General features: G+C 45.8%; 1 protein-coding gene across 1 annotated transcript in view; it reads right to left on the bottom strand.

Annotated features, from left to right (window-relative positions):
• The window catches only part of EFCAB6 (EF-hand calcium binding domain 6), a 221,323-nt gene extending 204,511 nt beyond the window's left edge, over positions 1-16,812 (bottom strand). Inside the window, 4 exon segments of the mRNA XM_084955059.1 lie at positions 42-130; positions 10,450-10,661; positions 16,672-16,764; positions 16,767-16,812. Of these exon segments, the coding sequence (XP_084811185.1) occupies positions 42-130; positions 10,450-10,661; positions 16,672-16,764; positions 16,767-16,812 (440 nt within the window).
• Between the last annotated feature and the right edge of the window lie 5,864 nt (positions 16,813-22,676).

Genomic DNA, 22,676 nt, shown 5'->3' with positions numbered 1-22,676 from the left:
CTTATCATTTCAAGTTTCACATTGTCAGAAAAAAAACTTACCTCTTTACAGCATTTACATTGAGGTCAGTTCCGCCGAACCTGGACAGGAACTCAAGGTACGGAACGGCACCGGCGCGGGTGAGAGGGATCTACAGCCAAACAAGAAGGACAGCCCGTTAGGGGACTCGGATCCAGGCGGTGGGCAGCCCCACAGTCCGTGGTGAGGACAGGGCACTCCCAGCGGGACGGGCATCGGTTCACTCTGACCGCTGTTTAATCCAGGTGTCTGAGTCGACACCCGCCCTCGGCAATCCAAGCGCAAAAGCAGGAACGCCAGCATGCCAGCCTGCGCTCCCTCGGAAGTCAACGAGTTGTCTATACTGTTATCTAAGATCTAGGTCTATCTAAAAAATAAAGTTAGTAGAAATATATCCTAATATGTATTTTTTTATATTTTTTTATTTTTTTTTTTTTTGTTATTTGTTTTTTAGGGCCACATGTGCGGGATATGGAGGTTCCCAGGCTAGGGGTCGAATCAGAGCTGCAGCTCCTGGCCTACAGCACAACCACAGCAACACAGGATCTGAGCCGTGTCTGAGACCTACACCACAGCGCACAGCAACGCCGGATCCTTAACCCACTGAGAGAGGCCAGGGATTGAACCTGCAACCCTCATGGTTCCTAGTCAGATTTGTTTCCACTGAGCCACGATGGGAACTCCCTAATATGTATTTCATATATGTACATTTCTATGTGTGTATATGTATAAATATATATATTTCCCAAGGGCCTGAGGCCACAGCACAATTTACCCTCTCAGCATCATGGGAACTTCCTGTACATTCATATGCTTTTTTTTTCTTTTTCTGGCCACACCCGCAGCATGTGCAAGTTCCCAGGCCGGGGATCAAACCCACGCCACAGCAGTGACAACGCTGGATCCTGAACCTGTTGCGCTACAGGAGGACCCCAATATACTTTTAAGGGAGAAAAAAAAGTCACTTTTAAATTAAAATTCTAAAGGGCATCAGTGGGTTAAATGGATCAATATGGACTATGAATTAAATATTACCTCAAAGTGTAATTTACTAAAGTTGATAACTGTGCTGCGATCACGTAAGAGAATGGCCCTTATTCTTAAGGAAATACACCCTGAAGTATCTAGAAGTAAAGAACCGGAACGTAGGCCACATCCTCCTAAATGGTTCAGAAAAAAACTACATGTGTATCTCGGGGTGGGGGGGGGGGTTGTTTGTTTGTTTTAATTTATTTTTGTCTTTTTGGGCCGCACCTGCAGCATGTGGAGGTTCCCAGGCTAGGGGTCGAACCACAGCTCACAGCAATGCCAGATCCTTAACCCACTGAGCGAGGCCAGGGATCGAACCTGCGTCCTCATGGATGCCCGTCAGATTGTTTCTGCTGCGCCACAACGGGAACTCCACACATTGTGTATTTTGTGAGTATTGTCTACACACACACAGAAATAATGAAAGGTCACGGGAGAAACAAGTGATGTGAAGTGTTCACAACGGGCAAATCTGGGCACAGGGCAGGTGGGTATTATTTGCACAATTCTTTTTTTTTTTTTTTTGGCTTTTTGGCTTTTTGGCTTTTCTAGGGCCGCACCCACGGCATATGGAGGTTCTCAGGCTAGGGGTCTAATCGGAGCTGTAGCAGCCAGCCTATGCCACAACCACAGCAACGTGGGATCTGAGCTGCGTCTGCAACCTACACCACAGCTGACAGCAATGCCAGATCCTTAACCCACTGAGCAAGGGCAGGGATCGAACCCACAACTTCATGCTTCCTAGTTGGATTCGTCAACCACTGAGCCACAACAGGAACTCCTATTTGCAGTATTCTTATCCTTACAAATTTCCTGGAGGTTTGAAATTCTGGAACCAAAAGTCATGGCTTAAAAAGTGAAAATAATTATTTCCCCCCAAAAGCATTATGAAACCAAAATTAAAATAAATACATAATCAATATAAATATATGTCATTAAATTCCATGCAAATGCACAAAATCCAATTTCCCATACAGCCTACAATACACAAGCAAGTCGGATAAACACCAAGCCTTAAAATTCCAGCCTCAGGAGTTCCCATCGTGGCGCAGTGGTTAACGAATCCGACTAGGAACCATGAGGTCGCGGGTTCGGTCCCTGCCCTTGCTCAGTGGGTTAACGATCCGGCGTTGCCGTGAGCTGTGGTGTAGGTTGCAGACGCGGCTCGGATCCCGCATTGCTGTGGCTCTGGCGTAGGCCAGTGGCTACAGCTCCGATTCAACCCCTAGCCTGGGAACCTCCATATGCCGTGGAAGCGGCCCAAGAGATAGCAACAACAACAACAAAAGACAAAAGACAAAAGACAAAAAAAAAAAAAATTCCAGCCTCAAAGCCTAGCGCGATTATCGCAGCCTTCCCCAAAGGACGGATGTCTCTTTACTATGTAAAACCTGTGTAACCAGGAAATGGGACCAGAGGGAGAGTGGCTTCGGGGGTGGCATGTTGTGAAGCCTTTTCCCAGAAAGGATACCCAGGCCTCGCGTTTCTGATAGGGCCTTTCTTGGTAGCGATAATTTGGGAGACACTTCAAAGCGTCCCTGTGCGCTCAGAAGAAGGGCAAGAGCAGACGAAACATGCAGCTTCCCAGGCTGCATCCCCGCATGCTCTTGGCAGTGATGAGAGTTAAAGGGGAAGGAAGTCACGCTGTGTAAACAGGCACAGTCCCTGCTCTTGGTTTTAACTCATCTTGCCCCAAACCGCCTTCTGAAGATGCTGACACTGTCTGCATTTCACAGAGCAGAGGCGTGACCTCCCTGCCTGGCACTGCCTCCGGTGAGTCACCAAGTCACAGTGATCTGTGACTCCAGAGCCCAGGTTCGTCTCACGACACTAACCACTCTGCCTGTAAAGAAGAAAGTCCACCAACCAGCTGAAGCTTTTGCACCTTTTGAATTGCAGCTTATGGTCTAATGCAACTTCTAATGTGGCAGATACTCTTCTGCAAGGACTGGTCTCCCAAACCAAGCCCTCTGGACACCCGAGAATCTAGTCTAAAAGTGGGGGCTCTGCTAAGGATCTGCCTCTCCAGGATGTGTGATTCCGGCAAGAATGGTTCAGAATTAAAACTGTCCACTGATGAATTGCTAAAAGCAAATTTTTTTTTTTTTTTTTTTTTTTTTTGGGCCGTACCAGCGACATATGGAGGCTCCCAGGCTAGGGGCTGAATCACAGCTGCCGGCCTACGCCAGAGCCACAGCAACACCAGATCCGAGCCAGGTCTGTGACCGACACCACAGCTCACGGCAACGCCAGACCCTTAACCCACTGAGCGAGGCCAGGGATCGAACCCACAACCTCATGGTTCCTAGTCGGATTCGTTTCTGCTGCGCCACGAGGAGAACTCCTAAAAGCAAATGCTTAGACTGCGGCTGGGGGGGGTGGGGGTGTAAATGAACATCCAGTATGTCCATAAGTATCTTCAAAGACATCTCTTTCCCCAACCTGGCACAGCCACCAGGACCAGAGCAGAATTTTGTTGTCCTTCTCTGGAATCTATTTACCAGTTCAACTTCTTTTCACATGTTTATATTAATATGCAGAGACTGAGGCCACGTTTTTTAAAAAAAGTCATATTACTGTGAATGACAACTGAGGTACAGGGCAAGTGAGAAGCCACACCTTTTCACCATTCTTGCCTATCAACATCAAGACCCCCTGAGAGTCTAACATTCTTGATAATGGTTCTTGAAGTAAAATAAAATAAAAATCAAATTCATGATAACTGGAAAATCCTTTTCTAGTTTTAAGGGTGAGATGCTCATGAAATAGTTCACCAGTTTTATATGGTTCCAGGTGGGCTTTACATTAACCCTTGAAAGAGGAAGTGTCCATCACCACATGGGTTAGTCATGAAACGGTGTAGAGAAGTCACATGGACAGCGAGCTCCGGGGATTAGGAAGGGAGCCCCTGCCCTCCATGCCCAATGAACTTGGCCTCCTGAAAATGCACCGTGGTCCACGCTCCTTGGTTTATTCAGGGGTCATGGGCACTCAAGGTTCTAGAAAAACATGCTTACTATTTAAGACAGAACACCAGAACCTGGTTTTTAAAGCCTCTGAAGTTCCACAGTTCTCAGTGACTTCTTTCAAAAACAGATGTAGCTTTTAAAAACGGATACACATTTCACATTTTCTGTACTTTTCCTCTTCCTGCATAGCTGATTAGCTTGGGAAGGTTGTCAAAATTTTAAATTAACATTAGATCATAAATATAGGGAGACATTAGCAGGAAATAATGTTTTTAGCTTTCCATTTGGTATAAAGTATCAGATCGAGCTTATGAGGAAACTGATGCAATGTTTGTGAGGACAAATGTTCTTTAAAAGCAAGAGAACATCACCACGTGACACGGCAATTCCGCTTCTGGGGTCGTACCCAAGAGAAGTGAAAACATGTGTCCTCGTAAACACTTGTACATGAAATTTCAGAGCAGTACTGTTTTCAAAAGCCAAAAAGTAGAAACAACCCAAAGGCCCATCAAGTGATGATAAAGAAAATGTGAAGTGTCCAGGCAGTGGAATATTATTCAGCCCTAAAAAGGAATGGAGCACTGATTCATGCTGCAACATGGATGACCATGAACACATTATGCTTAGTGAAAGAAGCCAGACACAAAAGCTCATATACTGCATTATTCCATGTTATGAAATGTTCAGAATAGGCAATCTATTGTGACATAAAATAGATGAATGGTTGTCTTCGGAGGGGACTAGGGGGAGGGGGAGTGGGGAGTGAGCGCTAATGAATACAAAGTTTCTTTTAGGGGTGATGAAACATTCTGGAATGAGATAATGGGGATGGTGGCAGCAACTCTGTGAATATATGTTAAAAATCACAAACGTGTCCATTTTTAATGGTGGATTTTATGATATGTAAGTTATGTTTTAATAAAGCTTTTCCTTATAAAGCAGCTACAATCAAGGATGACGTGAAAGAATCAACGTGTACTATTTGGGACATTTTGGAATAAAGGGAACTACTTCTTTAAAGAAGAAAAGAAAAGCGCTTCCTCTTTCTCCCCCTTCCCTTCTCCCCTGCTTCCTAACAATTCAGTCCTAAAGTCATGAGATGGGGCTGAGAAAAAATGGTGTCTGCAACATGGGGGAGCTGGGGTGGTCCGAGCAGGCTTGGCCCAGGCGGGATGGGGACGGGGAGTGCTGGAGATGGGAGGTGGGTCACACCTGGGGAAGGGATCAAATAAGCAAATATACTGAGAGCAGCAGAAGCCAAGCTTCTCACCGTCTGAAAAGGTAGCTGCAGATAAGCAAGGCAAGAAAATGAGAAAGAACCCCGGCTACTGGGTTAGAATTGGGGTTACTGGTGTGAACTCATGGTTTGCAATAGAAAGAGAGACTGATGTGGAAATAAATGTAGCTGTAAATGCATGTGCGTACACACACACACACATACACACACACACACACACAGGCACGCACACACACAGGCAGTGCATCCCCTAGACCTCTGCCCATTTCCAGGGCCTGGAGCAGTGACATCCGGTGACAATGAGCAGCCCTAGTGCCCAGATCCCAGACGCTGGATACCTTTTTCCTTTAGAAGTAACCAGAGAGGTTCCCACTGTGGCGCAACAGGATTGGCGGTGTCTTGGGAGCGCTGGGATGCAGGTTTGATCCCAGCCTGGCACAGTGGGTTAAGGATCCAGCACTGCTTGCTGCAGCTGTGGCTTAGGTCGCAACTATGGCTGGGATCGGATCCCTGGCCTGGGAACTCCATGTGCTGCGGGGTGTCCAAAAAAAGAGAAGTAACCAGAGCTCTCTGGAGAAATGGATGCGTCCAAGACCAAGACAAGGAAAGTAAGGCCGAGGCAGGGAGAGTACAGGTGAGTTTATAATGTCTTGGATCAGAAAGCAAGGAATGACAGGGACATGTCCAAATGACAGAGAAACCAGCATGAAGGGCCCCTACTGGCTAAATTAGGGGCAAATGGGGCATCAAAATAAATAATGAAAGTAATGGATCAGAACCTGCTTGTTAGTAAAACAGGAACTCTTCAGTCTGCAGATATATAAGCAATAAATGCAAGTTTGGTGAGGAGTGGCACATCTGCATCGGTTCACCTCTTCCCGCACAAGATGCTTACAACGTGGATCAAGAGTCCTCAACCGTGAAAAAGAGAGACGGATCCGACAGATCCCACTTTAATCGAGTGACCAAAACAAACAGCAGCAGTGGCAGGACAGACTGAAATCCCCTGCAACCGAAGAAAAGGTGATGGTTCCTGAGACATTCCTGCCAAAGATGCAAGCCGGAATCTGGCCATCAGAGGACAGCCAAGGAGCCCAAGCTGGGGACACTCTACAAGATAACAGGCCTGCGAGCTTCACTTCACAGTGCGCCGGTCCTGAAGACCAAGGAAAGGCTGAAGAACTGCCCTCGACGAAAGGAGACTTGCCAAATGCACCGCACAGATCTGACCTGGGGCCTGGGGCTGAGACGCAGGCGTGAGGTGAAGTTAACGTCCTTATCGTGACGGCTGGAGGGCGGGTGTACGGAACAGTCCCTGTTTTAAGGAAACATACACTGAAATATTTGAAGAAACGGAGCAGCTTACTCCTAAATGGCTTCGGGGAAGAACAAATGTTCTCTGCACTGTACTTCCAACTTGTCTGTAACTTTGCGATTGCTTTTTTTTAAATGATAAAGCAGAAGAAGTTGTGGCACAGAAAGCTCTTAACAGACTAACCTCCCACAGACAACACCCATAACCTCTGTCAAAATACAAAAAATAACTATCGAAAGGCTCTGGATGGGATTTCCCGGTGTGGCTCAGCTGTAACAACCCCAACCAGTATCCATGAGGACTGGGGTTCGATGCCTGGCCTTGCTCAGTGGGTTAAGGATCCAACGTTGCCGTGAGCTATAGTGTAGGTCGCAGATGCAGCTCAGATCCCAAGTTGCTGTGGCTGTGGTGTAGGCCAGCAGCTGTAGCTCTGATTCAACCCCTAGCCTGAGAACTTCCATATGCCATGGGTGAAGCCCTAAAAAAGAAAAACAAAAAATTAATAAAAGAATAGGAGCTCCTGTAGTGGCTCAGTGGTTAACGAACCCAACTGGTCACCAGGAGGTTGTAGGTTCGATCCCTGGCCTTAAGCAGTGGACTAAGGATCCGGCATTGCCTTGAGCTGTGTAGCTCACAGGTGCAGCTCGGATCCCACGTGGCTGTGGCTGTGGTGTAGGCCAGCAGCTGTAGCTCCGATTGGACCCCTAGCCCCGGAACCTCCATATGCTGCAGGTGCGGCCCTAAAAAGACAAAAGACAAAAAATAAAAATAAATTTAAAGTAAAAAATAACACAATAAAGGCTCTGGGTAGTGAAAGAAAGCAGGCAGATTTTGAAGGAAGTCAGAACTTAGCAGAAGGGACACGTATGGAGGGAGTTTCCTGTTCTTGATGGCTTTGTACCTAAGAGCAGGGCGCAGTCAGTGCCCAGAACAAAGTGCCTAACCACCCCCCCAAAAAAACCCAGTGTTTTTCTGGCCGGGAGAACCATCAGACTGAGCCCAAAGCAACCACAGCCATTAAAAATGCGGAGGGAATCTGATGCAGGAGAGAGACGGAGGAGGAGACCCGTTCCCTGGGGACATGCTCCGTCCATGCTTCCAGCTGACGCCTGAACCACGCCTGTGCAGACCAGAGTCCCAGCTGAAGGCAAAAGGGCCGAACCGAGATGTGACAACGGCCCACTGCAGGCAAGGCAGAATTTGCAGCGGAACAGCTTACCAGAGCAAGAGCACCAAAAGCCTTGGAGGAAAGCAACAGAATCCAGGGTCTCCGCAGCGCAGCGCACACAAGGTTTAGCCCTGCGCTGTCTAGTCAGCCACCTCTCGTGACTCCTGAGCCCTTGGAACTCGGCGAGCGAGCGCAGTGGATGAACTGAATCGTTGGCTACGTTTAATGTAAATTAACTTCAATTCTAAAATTAACTCCATTTTGGGAAAACTTTTCAGTTTAAAATGACGAGGTATGTGAATCCAGTACTTCAACTGCAAATTTTATGAAACCTAAATACAGATAAAGTATATCCCAGTGGAAATTTAGTGTTGGAATCAAGGCCCGCTGTAAATATGAAGCAATGCCAGGCTTCGCAGACTTAGGACACAGGAAAAAATGTAAAATATCTTACCACCAGTTTTAAAATCCTGATTGCTCTTAGGGAGGAAATAAAACAAGGCATAAAAAGACAAAAAAATCAGCATAACCCAGCCAAATCCAGACTTGCAGACTCCTTCTTATGGAACAGACTGAGGTCCGTCAAACAAAGAGAGCCCCAAAGACAAGGCTAAAGATGACACAGTATTCCCAAATACCAACCACGGACTACAGGACTCAGCAAAAACGACCCCTATCTTTAAAAACCAAGCACTCCCCTTCGAGGGGGAGGAGGAGGGTGGGTGGGCGTGCCCCCCCCCCCCACAGATGGGGGGAACGGAGTCTTGCTTGCTCAGAGCTCCCGACCACTCTGTTGGTCAATAAACTCCGCTTGCAATCTCACGGCCCCAGCCTCTGCCTCCTTCTTCCCCACCATTCCAACAATTACATGTTGAAATGAGAAAAGATTTTGGATATATTTGGTTAAAGTAAAATATTATTAAAATTAGCTTCAGGAGTTCCCGTCGTGGCGCAGTGGTTAACGAATCCGACTAGGAACCATGAGGTTGCGGGTTCACTCCCTGCCCTTGCTCAGTGGGTTAAGGATCCGGCGTTGCCGTGAGCTGTGGTGTAGGTTGCAGATGCGGCTCGGATCCCGCGTTGCTGTGGCTCTGGCGTAGGCTGGTGGCTACAGCTCCGATTCAACCCCTAGCCTGGGAACCTCCATATGCCACGGGAGCGGCCCAAGAGATAGCAACAACAACAACAAAAGACAAAAAAAAAAAAAATTAGCTTCACCTATTTCTTTTTATTTTTGTAATGAAGCTATTAGAAAATTTAAAATTACATATGCGGCTCACATGACATTTCTTCTGAATAGAACTGGTCTTGGATATTATCCAAATACACTCAGAAATGAAGAACCAGGAGTTCCCTCATGGCTCAGTGGGTTAAGGATCCAGCATTGTCACTGCTGTGACTCTGGTTATAGCTGTGGTGCAGGTTTGATCCCTGGCTCAGGAACTTCCACATGCAGCAGGAACAAAAAAAAAAAAAGAAAGAACCAGAGAAATGTGATCCTTCTCAAGGGAAAAAAATAATCAAAGCAGGCCAACCCTGAAACGACCCAGACGTTAGAATTACCAGACAAGGGCTTTTTTTTTTTGCTTTTTTGGGCCACACTCGTGGCATATGGAAGTTCCCAGGCTAGGGGTCCAATCGGAACTGCAGCTGCCGGCCTACACCACAGCCACAGCAACACAGGATCCAAGCCACAGCTGCGACCTACACCACAGCTCACAGCAACACCAGATCCTTAACCCACTGAGCGAGGCCAGGGATCCTGCATCCTCATGGATACTAGTCAGATTCGTTACCACTGAACCACGATGGGAACTCCATCAGACAAGAACTTTTAAGCAGCTATTTTAACTGTGCTCAGTGAGTTAAAAGAAACATGTCCATAATTGAAAGAAAAACAAAGAAATCTAAACAGATAAATAGAAATTACTAAAAAAATAACAAAATGAAATTCTAGAACTGAAAAATACAATGTCTAAAATTTAAAATGTTCACCAAATGGGCTTACTAGCAGAATGGAGATGCTAAGATGGAGTCAGTGAACTTGAGGATAGACCAAAGGATATTATCCAATCTGAAAAATGCAGAGGAAATATTTTAACTATTTTTTAAAAATGAACCGAGCCGAGGGGTCTGTAGGACAATACCAAAATGCCTGAGAGGGAAGATGAGATAGAAAAAAATATTTAAAGACATAATAGCTGAAAACCCTCAAATGGCTCCACACTGAGTTGAGCATACAGTTGATGCTCAATAACTACTCAAGGGAAGAACAATGGCAAACACTAAGTTTCAAAACAGAAGTTGACCAGATACTCTTTATATGGAAGCCTCGAAAAAGTCAGCTACAAGAAGTCCCCTGTGGCACAGCAAGTTAAGGATCCAGCACTCACTGCTGCAGCAATGGCACCAGCTGCAATGGCAGTGGGGGTTCTCGTGGGCTCGGTCCCGGGGCCTGGAAACTTCCACAAGCTTTGGGTGCAGCAAAAAAACAAAAACAAACAAACAAACCTCAGTAAAAAATAAAAAAGAAAATGATTGCAATAGGGCTACATAAGCACATGACGATTGTCCCAAATCTGCCCAAATTTAACTGTGACGAATTCAACTTTATTCGGGACAGTGAGAGGGAAAGCTAGGCCAGGTTACATGCTCCTGACATCTCCAGCATCTCCTCTGCAGTGGGTGATTCTAGGTCTTCCCTGCACCGTACCTGAGCCAGAATGTCCTGAAACTGTTCTCTCGTGAGAGGCAGCAGGAAGTCTGCGATGACCCTTCTCAGTTCATTCTTCGACACCGTCCTGTCGTTACCGGTGTCGAGCAGGTGGAAGGCTTTCTTCAAGTCATCTCCTTTGTTGGTAATTCTTTGAAATAAAATCCGTTTAACATCTAAGGATGACAGTATCGGATTGGCCATAGCTGTGGCTATAAAAGAGAGACAGCTGTTTATTAAACGCACTTAAAGCTGAGATACTAAAACCATTTCACTGTGTACTACCATCACACCAAAATCAAAAACGGCATTTCTTCTGCTACGTCTAGGTGTGCAAGTAGATAACCTGCAATGACAAATCTGAAGTCTTTTTTTTACCTCTGAAAGTTACATTTCAATCAATATAATATAATAACATTAGAAAGGGGAAAAAAAACAGGAGCTCACGTATCTGGCGTGGGTGGCTGGGTGAGTGGTGAGAAAGGGAGTGTTGGAAGGTATAGCCGATGGTATCTATTTTTCTCCTTATGTCTGCACCGGCAGCATATAGAAGTTCCTGGGCTACGTGTTGAATGGGAGCTGCAGTTGTGGCCTAGAGGAGATGCATGGGAGCCGCAGGGAAGCCCGCCAGGCAGCTCGGGGGGAAGAGGGGCTTTCGGACACTGACTTTTAAGGGCGTGCAATTCCTACACTCAAAAAAAATTTCTGGGAGTTCCCGTCGTGGCGCAGTGGTTAACGAATCCGACTAGGAACCATGAGGTTGCGGGTTCGGTCCCTGCCCTTGCTCAGTGGGTTAACGATCCGGCGTTGCCGTGAGCTGTGGTGTAGGTTGCAGACGCGGCTCGGATCCCGAGTTGCTGTGGCTCTGGCGTAGGCCGGTGGCTACAGCTCCGATTCAACCCCTAGCCTGGGAACCTCCATATGCCGCGGGAGCGGCCCAAGAAATAGCTACAACAACAACAACAAAAAGACAAAAGACAAAAAAAAAAAAAAAAAAAATTTCTGGAGATCCCTACGTGGCTCAGTGGAAATGAATCTGACTAGCATCCAGGAGGGTGCAGGTTTGATCCCTGGCCTCGCCCAGTGGGTTAAGGACCCAGTGTTGCCATGAGCTGTGGTGTAGGTTGCAGATACAGCTTGGATCCCACATTGCTGTAGCTGTGGGGCAGGCTGGCAGCTGTAGCTCCAATTCAACCCCTAGCTTGGGAATCTCCATATACCACAGGTGTGGCCCTTAAAAAAAAAGAAAAGAAAAGAAAAAAAAGAATTTCTGAGCACCTATCGTATTTCAGCTGCTGCTCTAGACACTGAAGATGACTGCAGTGAGTAAGATGGGAAGGTCTCCTCTTGGAAAGCTTAGACTCTGGAGGGAGAAACAAGACAAGAAACAGAAAAGTCGGTAAGATAAACAGATACGCTATAGGTCGTGCCAGGAGCCGCACAGGCAGCAGGACAGAAAGAGCTGGAGGGCAGCTGGGGAGCTGTTTTGGTGGAGCCGTGGGACAGGGAGAGCCTCTAGGATTTGATGAGCTGAAGCCAGAATGAGAAAGGGGACCGGCCCGCTGACAGCTGGGGGAAGCATGTCCTCGACAGGGAGCATGGCCTCCGGTAGAGCCCCAGGCAGGGGGAGCCTGATGCGAGCAGGAGGGCTGGAGGCCGGGGTGGACGGCGGTGAGCAGTGAGTGAGACGGCGGGCAGTGATGGCCGAGATCAGGGTGGGCGTGGGCGATGCCCCAGGTGCCCGCACGAGGGCCGGTTTTCTCTCCGAGGCCAACAGGAAGCTCAGGAGAGTTTAAGCAGTAGGTTATTGTATTACACATCCCTCTGGCTTCCAGGAAGAGTGTAGATTATAGAGGGACCAGAATGAGGCGAGGAGACCCCGAGAGGAGGCAAATCCAAGCCTCCAAGAGGAGGTGATGTGGGGACGTGTGTAACACAATCACTTGGTTGTACAACAGAAATGATCACAACCTTGTGAATCAACGAGACGCCAACAAAGCTTAAAAAAATAAACAATAAATAAATAAAAGAGGTGATTGTGGCTTGAACCAGGTGTCACCCTGGACGTGGTGGTAGGGGGCGCTGCGGAGATTCCAGATACAACCTAGAAACGAAGCTGACAAGGTCTTGCTGACAGATGGGCTGGCAAGGTGGCAGGGCGGGGGGGGGGCACAAAGAGAAAATGAAATCAAGGATAATTCCCTGCCCTTGAGGAACTAGCTACAGGACGGTGCCCTTTACCAGGATGGAGAACGCTGGGCACCGAGAGAGGTTCGACCTGCTCAAGCTGGAGATGCCAGATGAAGTCCAAGTGGACAGGGCGGGGCGGTGACTGCAGATTCGACCTGGGGCTTGGGACGGAGGCCCCAGGGGACCTGCTGTCTGTTACAGGCGGTGTTTGGGGACCTGGGGGAGGGCAGGCAGGCAGAGAGGAACTGGGCACAGAGCCTGGGGGAGCAGGAGGGACTTCAATCTCCCACAAGAACCCCGAGGATGCCTGACGTGCGGGGTCCCTCCCTGCTGCCCTCGCTGGTTCTAACTGTGGCTTTGACCCTCAGCAGCCGCTGACCGACAAGGCGCAGCCTCGGGACCCCTGAGCAGCTGGCGAAGAGCGCTTGCCCCGGGGCCCGTGCAGCCCGGAACCCCTGCTCCTGACACCACAGAGGGACCCCTTGTTCATCTCTGTCTCCATCTCGAAATCTTCTTTCAGACTTTTCATGGGTATTTTCAGTTGCTTTCCAAGAAGCCCCATCTTGGCAGTCGATAATTCTAATTCTAAAGTGTCAGAAAATATTGCTTTGAAATGATCCGAATTTACCTGAAGGAAAACTTTTTCTTTCACAAGGCTAATGCAACTTCTGAGGTTTAAAATGGAAGCAGGAGCCAAACGCGCATAACCTGCTATAATCTCTCTGCAGGGGAATCCGACAAAACGTCCTACATCTGTTTACGGCACAGAAAGTCACAGCAGGCTGTCACTCTGACCCTAACAATGAGACCAAGTGGATAAGCTAAAAGAGAGAGGGTTTTTGAAGATGGTCGGAAAACAGGATGCAAAGAAACTAAATTTTGGGTTCTCCTTGGAGAGAAACCAAACCAGTCACTCCTTGGAGAGAAAAGACCCATCACTCTGCATCCATTCAGAGCCTTGGGGAGAGAAGCAAGCTTATTCTAGCCACAAGTACAGAGAAACCTGTCACCAACTGCTTAGTAGCCGCATGGACCAGTCCCGTGGATTTGCAGCCTGAGAGCCTCAGTCACACAGCCGGCCTGCACCTGTCCTCGTGGGTCCTCGTCCGTGGCGTAGGTGGCACCCCAGGGCTGGGAGCGAGGCAGGTGAGCTGCAAGACACACCCGAGCATGCAGGGTCTTCCTAAGTGTCAGGCAGCTGCTCGCCAAGGCTGAGGACAGACCGGAGGCAAATCCCTCTGAAGCACACAAAGCCCTCACCAGGGGCACCTCCGTGGCCCACTCAACTGGAGGCAGGGTGGCAGGGCACAGGGAGACCTCCCGAAGCAAGGGGAGGAGCTGCAGGACAAAGACAGCTCCCCCAGAAACACCCACAAAGTGGCAGGAAGGCTGTCAAGCAGAGCTCCCCTGGGATGCCAAGCTGGCAGCCGGACCGTGGAGCAGAGCTGGATGGAGTCTCAGCAGCGCTCAGATCTCCACTGAAAAGAAGTGTGTGTACCAAGGGGTCACCTGAATCTAAGCGAACTGCAGCCAAATCCAGACTCGGCTCAACTGAGAGATTACACAGCCAGCCCACCTTATCCGCAGCCCGAGCGGAAAAGGGGCGTCCCTTTTTCCTACCGGTAATTATGATTTACTTCTGTGTCTACTCTTTCTTTACACAACTGTCTAGCGTTAACTCTTTCTAAATTGCCAGACAATGGAACTGAGAAACGGTGACCTGATTAATAAGAGCAAAAACAATCATCACAAGACCCACGGGGAGAACAGATGTAAAAACGCTCAGGTCTTTAAGAAAGACAAACGCGTTAAAGAGATGAAGGGAAAACTGACAACACGCTGAACGTGTGGGGCATTTCAGCAAAGAGGTGGAAACTGGTTTCTCACGGTACATGAAAAAGCTAGAAATGATGAAAAAAAAAAAAAAGCTACCAAAGTGATGAACTCATTTGCTTAACAGTAGACTCTGTACCCAGTAGAAGAAAGGATGCAACGTCGGGTCAATAGAAATTATTCCAACGGAAACAGAAACACACAGCAAAAAACACTTTTTTTTTTTTTTTGTCTTTTTGCTATTTCTTGGGCCGCTCCTGCGGCATATGGAGGTTCCCAGGCTAGGGGTTGAATCGGAGCTGCAGCCGCCGGCCTACGCCAGAGCCACAGCAACGCAGGATCTGAGCCTCGTCTGCGACCTACACCACAGCTCACGGCAACGCCGGATCGTTAACCCACTGAGCAAGGTCAGGGACCGAACCCGCAACCTCATGGTTCCTAGTCGGATACGTTAACCACTGCGCCACTATGGGAACTCCTTTTATTTATATATATAAATTTTATTTAGAAAAGAAAAAATAGCCCAGTGTATTAAAAACAAAAAAAACAAACAAAACAACACCAAGGAGTTCCCGTCGTGGCGCAGTTAGTTTTATCTTGCGAGTGTGAAGGCCCTTTAACCCAGGAATCCCACGCCGCCCCATCCAGGAAGCTGGTTAACTAAGATACGTCCAGAGTGTACTGTGGGTGTGGCACGACGGCGCTGGAGCGGATTCATTATTGATGATAAATGTTGGTGTTGGAAATTGCCAGTTATCCCCCCAACATCCGTTCGCCCCTCCTTCCTGAGACGGGGCAGACACGGCCATCTGAAAGAGTCGGTGTTCCCCGGCTCCCTGGGAGACACCTGTGGCCTCGTCATTAGAGTCTCGCGGATGGTAGGAGAGCGCAGGTGGCTTGTGTGACCTCTGACTAGCGAGCCTTTCCTCCACTTTCAAGGCAAAACCCCGTCTCTCTGTGCATTAGGTCCCCTGAGGCCCTCCGGCCCCGCAGGCTGGGTGCTCACGGAGCTTGGGCCTCGCTCTGCGGGAATTCCTCCTCTCCCCTCCAGACCCCGGGCTCCTCCAGGCAGACCCGCCGCTGGACCCGTCTCCCCATCCTCAGGACCTAGGACAGTGCTCGCCACACACGAGGGCTCAGAAAACATCTGTGAGGGAGGCGAGAACAAACGAAAAGCCAGATACTTGGGGGAAATTATAATGTCAAATTTTATTACTTTAAAGCCGAGTGAGCCAAATACGGTAAACCTTTACGTCTGCACAAAACCCGATGCTGTTTCCTGCAGCTTTATTCATCACTGCCAAGCAGGAGAGCAACGAAAATGTCCTTCAGGTGTGAATAACCTGCTGCACATCCACTCAAGAGGATGTTATCCAGAGATAAAAAGAAATGAACTATCACATCGCGAAAAGACACGAAGGAGCCTTGAATGCATATTGGTAACTGAAAGAAGCCAATCTGAAAAGGCTACGGATGCTATGATTCCAATGAAACGACCCTCCGAAAAAGGCAAAACGAGGGAGACAGTAAGGAAACCAGCGGTTGCCTGCAATTAGGGAGAAGGAGGGGTGCACAGGCAGAGCACAGGGGCCTGGGGCCGTGAGCTGTTTGCAGGACGCGGTAACGCTGGACACATGTCATGATACGTGTATCAAAGCCCGGAGAAGGCACAGCCCAGAGAACGTGGCTCATCAACAGAAAGGACGATGGCACAAGAAGGCAAACGTTAGTGATGAGGGCAAGTGGGGACGCAGGGAGGAGCTGGACGGGGCCTCGCTGTTGTGGGGCTCAGTTTTTCTGTAAACTGGAAACGGCTCAACAGCAAAGTCTATTAATTAAGAACACACTAAAAATTAAAAGATCACAATTACGAGGACATCTTTGCAACCCAAGCAAAAATCTCAATACTTTCCCAAGTCAAACAAAATTAAGAAAAAATTGAGCGAGGCAGTGTGTGAGATAACAGACTGGTTCATGCCATGGATCCTGGAATCACACATCAGGGTTCAAATCCCAACACTGCCACCTAGCTTGATCAACCTGTGTCTCAGGTTCCCCACAAAGAAAACAGGGACGATAAAAGAACTCCGTTCCCAGCTTTGTCATGAGGATTAAGCGACGTGCAGCTTTGGTACAGAGTTTAGCACATACTAAGCATGCAGAATGGTATCTACGTTAGTTTTATCGGCTCAGGGTTACTCACTTGAAGAAGGTGTGGACATATTTGGAAACCATTCCTTGAATACACTCTACACGGCGAAGAGTGGGGTCTCAAACGTGTGATTTCTGCGGGTGAGGACCCAAAGTGCGCTGATGCGGTACGGCCGCCATCCTGCACATTCAATCCCTGTGATATAAAAGAAAATAAGTTACATGAGCTTCCAGCACATATTACAAATGAGGCCAACCTCCTCTCTCTTCCTTTTCTGAAAGGGCAGCTGGAAGCTGTAAAAATGCTGCTAGTCATGACCTTCTTGCCAAGGTTTCAAAGACTAATCTTAAAATAAACACAAAATCCCGACTGCAGACACCTTGTTTTTATAACAGATCCAATAATCTTCAAAAATGGGAAAACAAAGAGAGGCATCTGCAGAGAAGAATCCACCTGCACCTCAACCACCACTGACTCATTCCTTAGGAAGGCAAAGAGGGTGGGGAGTTTAGGATCTCTGAGCGCCCCTGAAGTGCCTCACTGCACATCCGACACGCAGGGCAGAGCTGGGGACGAGAGCACCAAAAATGCGAGAGTAAGGACCTCTGAAAATCCTCTCCAAAAAAGTAATGAAAACACTGGCAAAGACTCTTAGAATCAGCCGTTTCCGAACTCCGTGAATTAACCAAAGGTTTGTAGCAATCTGGGGAGCACTTATTCACCAAAGATGCCAGAATCTCGGAGAACGTCATTTCATTGCATTTTGACTTCCCCAGTTCCCATCTCCCCTCACCCCCAAATCTGCAGGAGCCTGGAAACCAATACCCTGCAATCACAGGGAAACTCGGCAGCATGCGAGTCACCGGAAGGGGAAGAACAGGGTTGGAGCTCCTTCAAAGCCCCCTTATCAGAACATTTGCATTGTGTGCCTTACCTGTGGCTCTCTGAAAGACCCCACTCACACAGCTGTCTTTATTTGAACTGGTTCAGAGCTTGCCCAGTCAGAACAAGCTACTGTTAAAAGATGTTTGCTGAAAAAAATTCAGGGGCAACTGTTTAAAATTTCAGCTGCATGGAAGTCCCGTTGTGGTTCAGTGGTAATGAACCCAACTAGTATCTGTGAGGATGTGGGTTCAATTTCTGGCTTTGCTCAGTGGGTTAAGGATCTGGCATTGCCATGAGCTGTGGTGTAGGTTGCAGACGTGGCTCAGATCCTGAGTTGCTGTGGCTGTGGTGTAGGCTGGCAGCTACAGCTCCAATTCAAACCCTAGCCTGGGAACTTCCATATGCCACAGGTACGGCCCTAAAAAGACAAAGAAATGAAAAGAAAAGATCAAAGTATGTTCTCCAACCACACTGGAGTGAAATTAAAAATAAGTAACAAAAAATAGGTAATTCACAAATATGTGGAAATTAAACAACACACTCTTAACCAATGAGTCAAATAAAAAAAGTCGTAAGAGCAATTAGCAAATATTTTTAGGTGGGTGAAAACGAAGGCACAACATACCAGAACATATGGGATGCAGCTAAAGCAGTACTTAGAGTAAAAATTGTAGCTGTAAAAGCCTATATTAAAAAATAAAATGTCAAATTATTAATTTAACCTTCTTTAAGAAACTTTAAAAATAAGAGTAAACTAAACCCAATGTGAGGAGAATGAAGGAAATAATAAAGATTAGAGCAGAAGTAAATAGAATCAAGAATAGAAAACAATAGAGAAAGCCAACAAAATTAAATTTGGCTCTTTATGGAGTTCCCATCATGGCTCAGTGGTTAACAAATCCAACTAGGGACCATGAGGTTTCGGGTTCAATCCCTGGCCTCGCTGAGCGGGTTAAGGATCTGGCATTGCCATGAGCTGTGGTGTAGGTCGCAGATGCAGCTCAGATCCCGAGTTTTGGTGGCTCTGGTGTAGGCCGGCAGCTACAGCTCCGATTAGACCCTTAGCCTGGGAACCTCCATATGCGGCAATTGTGGCCCTAGAAAAGACAAAAAAAAAAGTTGGCTCTTTATAAGATCAAAAAAAAAAAAAAGTTGGCTCTTTATAAGATCAGAAAATAGATAAATTTTTAGCTAGACTGATGAAGAAAAATGAGAAACACTCAAATTACTAAAATCAAGAATGAAAGAGACAGTTCTCTTATGACAAAGTGGGTAAAGGATCCAGAGTTGTCACTGAGACAGTGTGGGTCGCTGCTGTGGCAAGGGATCAATGCCTGGCTAGGAACTTCTGCCAGCCATGGGCACAGCCAAAAAAAAAAAAAAAAAAGAGTACATCACTACTGACTTTACAAAGACCAAACAACAACAATAACAGAAAGGTGAAGGAATACTATTAACCATTAATTGCATACCAACAAATTATATAATACACATGAAATGGAATATTGTTTAGAAAGATGCAAGCTACTGAAACTGACTAAAAAGGAAACAGCACACCAGTCAGAACGGCATCATGAATAAGTCCACAAATAACAAATGCTGGAGAGGGTGTGGAGAAAAGGGAACCCCCCTGCACTGTTGGCAGGAATGTAAATCATTACCACCACTATGGAATAAGTATGGAGGCACCTCAGAATACTAAATATAGAACTACCATACGACCCAGCAATCCCACTCTTGGGCATATAAGAACAAAACTTTCACTAAAAAAGATACATGCACCCATATGTTCACTGCAGCACTATTCACAATAGCCAAGACATGGAAACAACCTAAATGTCCGCGGAGTAAGAAGATGTGGTATATATACACAATGGAATACTACTCAGCCATAAAAAAACACAAAATAATGCCATTTGCAGCAACATGGATGGAACTAGAGACTCTCTACCAAGTGAAGTATGTCAGAGAGAGAAAGACAAATATCATATGATATCACTTCTATCTGGAATGTAATATATGGCACAAAGGAACCTTTCCACAGAAAACAAACTCATGGACTTGGAGAGCAGGTTTGTCGTTGCTAAGGGGAGGGGAGGGAGTGGGATGGACTGGGAATTTGGGGTTAATAGATGCAAACTATTGCCTTTGGAGTGGATAAGCAATGAGATCCTGCTGTACAGCACTGGGAACTAGGTCTAGTCACTTGTGACAGAGCATGATGGAGGAAAATGTGAGAAAAGGAATATATATCTATGTGTGACTGGGTCACTTTGCTGTACAGTAGAAAATTGACAGAACACTGTAAACCAGCTATACCGGAAAAAATAAAAATCATTAGAAAGAAAGAAAGGAAGGAAGGAAGGAAGGAAGGAAGGAAAAGCATTTGATACAACGCTACCTGCAGAGGCCATGCTGGAAGAATCTGAGCAGCCCTGGGTAAGAAGAGACTTAGAAAGAATTTGTCCACATTAGACGTGTGTTAGAGAGATAAAGATGGCAAAGGGTTTCTTCCATTGTGGCTGCTCTAGAAGAGTAAGTGTTATCTGAGAGATTCATGCTAAGTAAACTAAAAAAAAAAAAAAAGAGAGAGAGAGAGAAACAGAAAATCTGAATAGACCTATAATAAGAGATTGAACTAGCAGTCAAAAAACTTCCCTTGTAAAAAAAACCAAGACCAGATGGGTTCACTAGTGAATTCTACCAAATATTTAAAGAATAAGAATTAAAACCAATTCTTCGAAAACTTCCAAAAAACAGAATAGGAGAGAACTCTTCCCAACACATTCTGAGACCAGTATTACCTTGGTACCAAAACCGAAGACAACAGAAGAGAAAGCTAAAGGCTAAGGTTCCGTATGAACATAGGAAAAATCCTCAGCAAAGTACAAACACACTGAATCCAGCAACACATGAAAAGAATAAGAAAGCATGAACAAGTGGGATTTATTCCAGGAATACAAGAATGGCTGAACATATAAAAATCAGTGTCATATATACCACATTGACAAAATTAATAAAAAAAAACACATGATCATCTCGATTGATGCAGAAAATTCATAAACATGGGATGTCACAAGATCCTAGATTCTTGCATGATATAAACACTCAATAGACTAGAACTAGAAGCGAACTTCCTTGACCAGACAAAAAGCATCAATGAAAACCAGTTGTTATATTATACTTAATGATAAAAGAATAAAAGTAGTATAAATTTTCCCCTAAGAGCAGCAACAAGGCAAGGATGTCTATTCGCATTATAACATTGTACTTACTGAAGGTTCCAGCCAGGGCAATTAGGTAAGAAAAGAAATAAAAGGTATCCAGATGGGAGACTATTAAGTAAAACCATCTCTATTTGCCACTAACATGACTTTGAACATAGAAAATCCTTGGGAATACAGTCACACACACACACACACACACACCTCTTAGAAATAATAAACCAGTAAGGTGTAGGATACAAGATCAATATACAAAAATCATTTTTAAATTACATATACATACAAAAATCAACTGTAGTTGTACACAACGGCAATGGATGCTCTGAAAATAAAATTAAGAATACAATTCCATTTACAATAGTATCAAAAAGAATAAAATACCTAACAGTAAACTTAAAAAGAAGTGCACAATTTGTACACAGAAACTACACCACATCACTGAAAGAAATTAAAGAAGATCTGAATAAGTGGAAAGACATCCCATGTTCATGGATAAGATTACAATATTCCCCAAACTGATCTAGAGATTCAACTTTAATGCTCATCAAAATCTCAGCTGCCTTTTGCTGAAATTGACAAGTTTATCCTAAAATTCATATAGAAATTCAAGAGATTGGCAGTTCCTATTGTGGTGCAGCGGAAACAAATCTGACTAGAAGCAAATCCGACTAGGAACCATGAGGTTGTGGGTTCGATCCCTGGCCTCGCTCAGTGGGTTAAGGATCCGGTGTTGCCATGAGCTGTGATGTAGGTTGCAGACGCAGCTCAGATCTGGTGTTGCTGTGGCTGTGGTGTAGGCCGGCAGCTATAGCTCCGATTGGACCCCTAGCCTGGGAACCTCCATATGCCATAGGTGTGACCCCATAAAGACAAAAAAAAAAAAAAAAGACAAAAAACAAAAGAAACCAAAAGAAAGAAAGAAACTCAAGAGATTGAGCACAGCAAAAACAACCTTTAAAAAATAAGTACAAAGCTATAGGATTTACACTTCCTGATTTAAAACTTAATACTAAACAAGAGTAGTCAAAGGATAGCAGGCCCAGAGGTAAACCTGGGCCTATGGTCAACAAATCTCTAACAAAGGAGGCAAGAATATACAATCAAGACAGTCTCCTCGATAACTGGTGCTGGGAAAACTGGACAGCTACATGTAAAAGAATGAAATCAGAACACTCTCTAACACCACACACCACACACACAGAAATAAACTCAAAATGGATTAAAGACCTAGACATAAGGCCAGATATTTTAAAACTCTCAGAAGAAAACACAGGAGAACACTCTGACATAAATCACAGCAATTTTTGGACCCACCTCCTAGAGTAATGAAAATAAAACAAATAAATGGAACCTAATAAACTTAAAAGCTTTTGCACAGCAAAGGAAACAATTAAAAAAAAAAAAAAAAGACAACCCACAGAATGGGAGAAAATCTTTGCAAACAAAGTGATCGACAAGGGATTAATCTACAAAATATACAAACATCTCATGCAGCTTTATATATTAAAAAAACCCAACCCAAATGTATATATGTATGTGTGACTGGGTCACTTTGCTGTACAGCAGAAAACTGACAGAACACTGTAAACCAACTATAATGGAAAAAATAAAAATAATTTAAAAATAAAACCAAAAAAAAAAAAACCCCAACCCAATCAAAAAATGGTCATAAGATCTAAATAGACAGTTCTCCAAAGAAGGCATATGGCCAAAAAGCACACAAAGAGATGCTCAGTATCACTCATTACTGGAGAAATGCAAATCCAAACCATGAGGTATTACCTCATGCCAGTCAGAATGGCCATCATCAAAAAGTCTACAAACAATAAAGGGTGTGCAGAAAAGGGAACCCTCCTACACTGTGGTAGGAATGTAAATGGTACAACCGCTATGGAGAACAGCATAGAGTTTCCCTAAAAAACTAACTTTAAAACTACTACATG

Source organism: Sus scrofa, chromosome 5, assembly GCF_054392235.1.
Source record: "Sus scrofa isolate SSC_HxYL_T2T_F1_AM1 chromosome 5, Sscrofa_HxYL_maternal_Yorkshire_Landrace_v2.0, whole genome shotgun sequence".
In the NCBI taxonomy this organism is placed as follows: domain Eukaryota; kingdom Metazoa; phylum Chordata; class Mammalia; order Artiodactyla; family Suidae; genus Sus; species Sus scrofa.
Note: the sequence above shows the minus strand (reverse complement) of the source record. Positions and strands in the feature narration are given on the sequence as shown.